At 37.9% G+C, this 2,863-nt stretch overlaps 1 protein-coding gene across 1 annotated transcript; it reads left to right on the top strand.

Moving 5' to 3' along the window:
• Positions 1 to 327: 327 nt before the first annotated feature.
• APELA (apelin receptor early endogenous ligand) lies at positions 328 to 2,334 on the top strand (the record flags this gene model as incomplete). The annotated part of the gene is made up of 2 exons (XM_084246173.1): positions 328 to 403; positions 2,137 to 2,334. 2 exons carry the CDS (start codon positions 328 to 330, stop codon positions 2,223 to 2,225), a joined length of 165 nt encoding a protein of 54 aa, XP_084102299.1. The 3' UTR covers positions 2,226 to 2,334.
• Positions 2,335 to 2,863: the final 529 nt, after the last annotated feature.

Raw genomic sequence — 2,863 nt, 5'->3', positions numbered from 1 at the left:
GAGCTTCCAGGCTAGACTTGCACTGAAGTTGCAGCACGCTTGAATGGTTTATTTCACCAATATTTGCTTATGGAAATAGAGAGGAGTGATGGGATGGGGGCGGGAGGAGAGGAGTGGAGGAGGGGTTAGAAGCAGAGGGAGGCTCTCACCACAGCACTGCGCACCAGTAACCTTGTGTGATGTGATCATTAACCTTTCTGGAAAGCGCAGCTGGCAGTTCTCCGAAGTTTGTCATTAGAATGTGAGGGAGCCACACAGATATTGCACAGACCAGTCAAGGATTGGTTTACTTGGAGAGCTACTGCTCGACTTGAGAGTGGCAGAAAAATGAGAATGCAACAATTCTTTTTTGTATTTTTACTTTTTATGATGAGTCTTCTTCTTAGCGACGGACAGAGACCAGGTAGGACTTGGATACATTTCCACGAGTAACTTTTCTTTACGTCTGTTTACATCCGTGGTCCTCTGGATGGGATTGTGTCGATGTGGAAAATCACTTAGATGGGCTTTGGTGTATTCAGGATAAATGTGTAGGATTTCAGAAATATGCTATATTTTCTGTTACATTATCAATATATGCTATATTTTCTGTTACATTATCAACAGAAAATATGCTATATTTTCTGTTACTTGGGTATCTTTTAAAAATAATTTAAAATGCTGATAAATATTTCCCCACTATTTTTCTAAATTCAGAGAAAATTGATCCCTAAGTTATTGTAAAGATGTTGTCTTTCTAAGTAAGAAGAAATGGAAATGCTTGGTGTATGTTACAGAGGTAAACAAGCAAATTTTTAGGTAAAATGCAAAATCCGAAGCAGTTTATGGAAGGAGCGTGGTGCTGGCTGGAGTAAGCACTGTTCACTGAATAACATACAAATCGGAATGTGGCAAAGTGCAGAGGAAATCTTAAAACAGGTCAATAGCTATTATTTCCAGTTATATAATTAGATGTATCCCTTTAAGTAAAAAAAAATTAGAATTATTTTGCTTATAAAGTCAAGAAGTGTCAAAAATATTTATGGTCCAGATAAATAATAGTAACTTAACTGACACATTCTTCAAGTTGTATTGTTTTTAATCAGTGGGAATCTGGTAAGTGGAATTATTTTAGTCTGCTTTTATTTCAAAACAGAATAAGATTTCAAAGCATTGGCAAGTAAAAAAAAATAAGAGTTTTCTGATTTAGGAGAAAGCAAACCAAAATTTCAATTAAAAAGTGACAGTATATATATATATATCCCAAGGTGTTCCATTACTTATGTGATATATATTTTACATTTGGGACAGAATATGGTGCATAATTGGTTAAAAATTCAGTCACTGTCTTTTAGTTAATTAGAAGTTTGATCACTGAGGCTACTTCAATTACTTCCCTAGCTTGCTTGCCCTTTTACAAAAATAAAAAAGTTGGAAATCAACAACTCAGAAAGCATCTGACCCCTTTTTATTGTGTACAGCAATTGCTATTCTTCAAACCATTTCTGCTTTTCTGAAACATAGAACACCTTGGACAATGTTCTTGCAAAATATTTGTGATGAATGCACTACCTAAAACACCAGGTCTAAGAGCATTTAGAAGTCATGTAGAAGGAAGAGGTTGTTACTGTTGGATCCGCTGTTGGTTCGGACTGTTAGGGAGACACCTGGGGTACCAGCACCACGTTGTTTTTTTTTTCTTTTATAGAGGCATGTTTTATTTATTTATTTGTTTGTTCGTTTTGTTTTTTGTTTATACATGCACTGGGTACAGTCTGAAGCGCGGGAGGGTGAGAGAATTCACCAGAGCCAGAGCAGGGAGCAGAGCAGGCAGAAGGACCGAAGTACACTGCTGAGGGGAGCAGCGGGCGGCAGGAGAGGTCTGCGCACCATGTGGGACCCTCCTCCGGTGGCCGGGGAGCAGCCGGGAATCGAACCGGTGCTGCAGAGGCTGCGGGCAGCTTCGCAACCCAGCGCTCAACCGCTGCACCACCGGGGAGGCCCACCACGTTGGTTTTTTTATATCACAGTCCCACGAGAACAAATAGCAAATCATCACAGTATGGTTTGGATTGAAAATATTTCCATGTATTTTCCAGATTAAACAAGAATTTTCTAGAAACTGCTCCTAATTTTTTTTTCTTTTTTTTCCCTCAGCTAATTTGGTAATGAGAAGAAAACTGCACAGACACAACTGCCTTCAGAGGAGATGTATGCCTCTCCATTCACGAGTGCCCTTCCCCTGAGGTATTTCTGATAGGAAACAGCTCCACTCCATTTAGGCAAGGTCCCAGATTAGATACACCAAAGAATGTTTATTCATGTTTGTAATATGTGATAATGACTCTACCATGATGTCAGTTTAAGAGGATTCTAACAAATGAAACAGCGAGATGATATGATGTTTGCAAATTGCTTTCATAGCTTAATAGGGAAGAGAGGAAAAGATAGGAAAATGATGGTGATTGTGGAATCTGAGTGATAGTTATATGGGAATTAATGCAATTGCGTACATTTGAGAATTCTCATAATTCTCATTATTATTATCAGACACCAAGAGAATCTAATTATAAAAGCATTGAGTTTTGAAAAACACTTAATAGAAAATACTTTTTTATAAAAGACAAAAAAAGAAAAACACAGAATAGTTCCCCATGTTGTCCAGAACAAGCACATTTGCCATTAAGACTATTTTGCACTTGAAAGCATTTGGACATATTGGCCCAATAACACAACTTCGTAGTTCATTTCCCCTAGGATATTGTTCCTTTAATGCATAAAGTCAACCAGTATTACTGGCAGGCCAGCTTTCCATTCTCACTCACAAAACTGTTCTTGATGGTTGCATCTTTAAAGATAAAATCTGAATAGCATTTTGTTCTTA

Source organism: Talpa europaea, assembly GCF_964194135.1.
Source record: "Talpa europaea genome assembly, chromosome: 10".
NCBI lineage: Eukaryota > Metazoa > Chordata > Mammalia > Eulipotyphla > Talpidae > Talpa > Talpa europaea.
The sequence above is the reverse complement of the archived record's forward strand: the minus strand, read 5'-3'. Positions and strand labels throughout refer to the sequence as shown.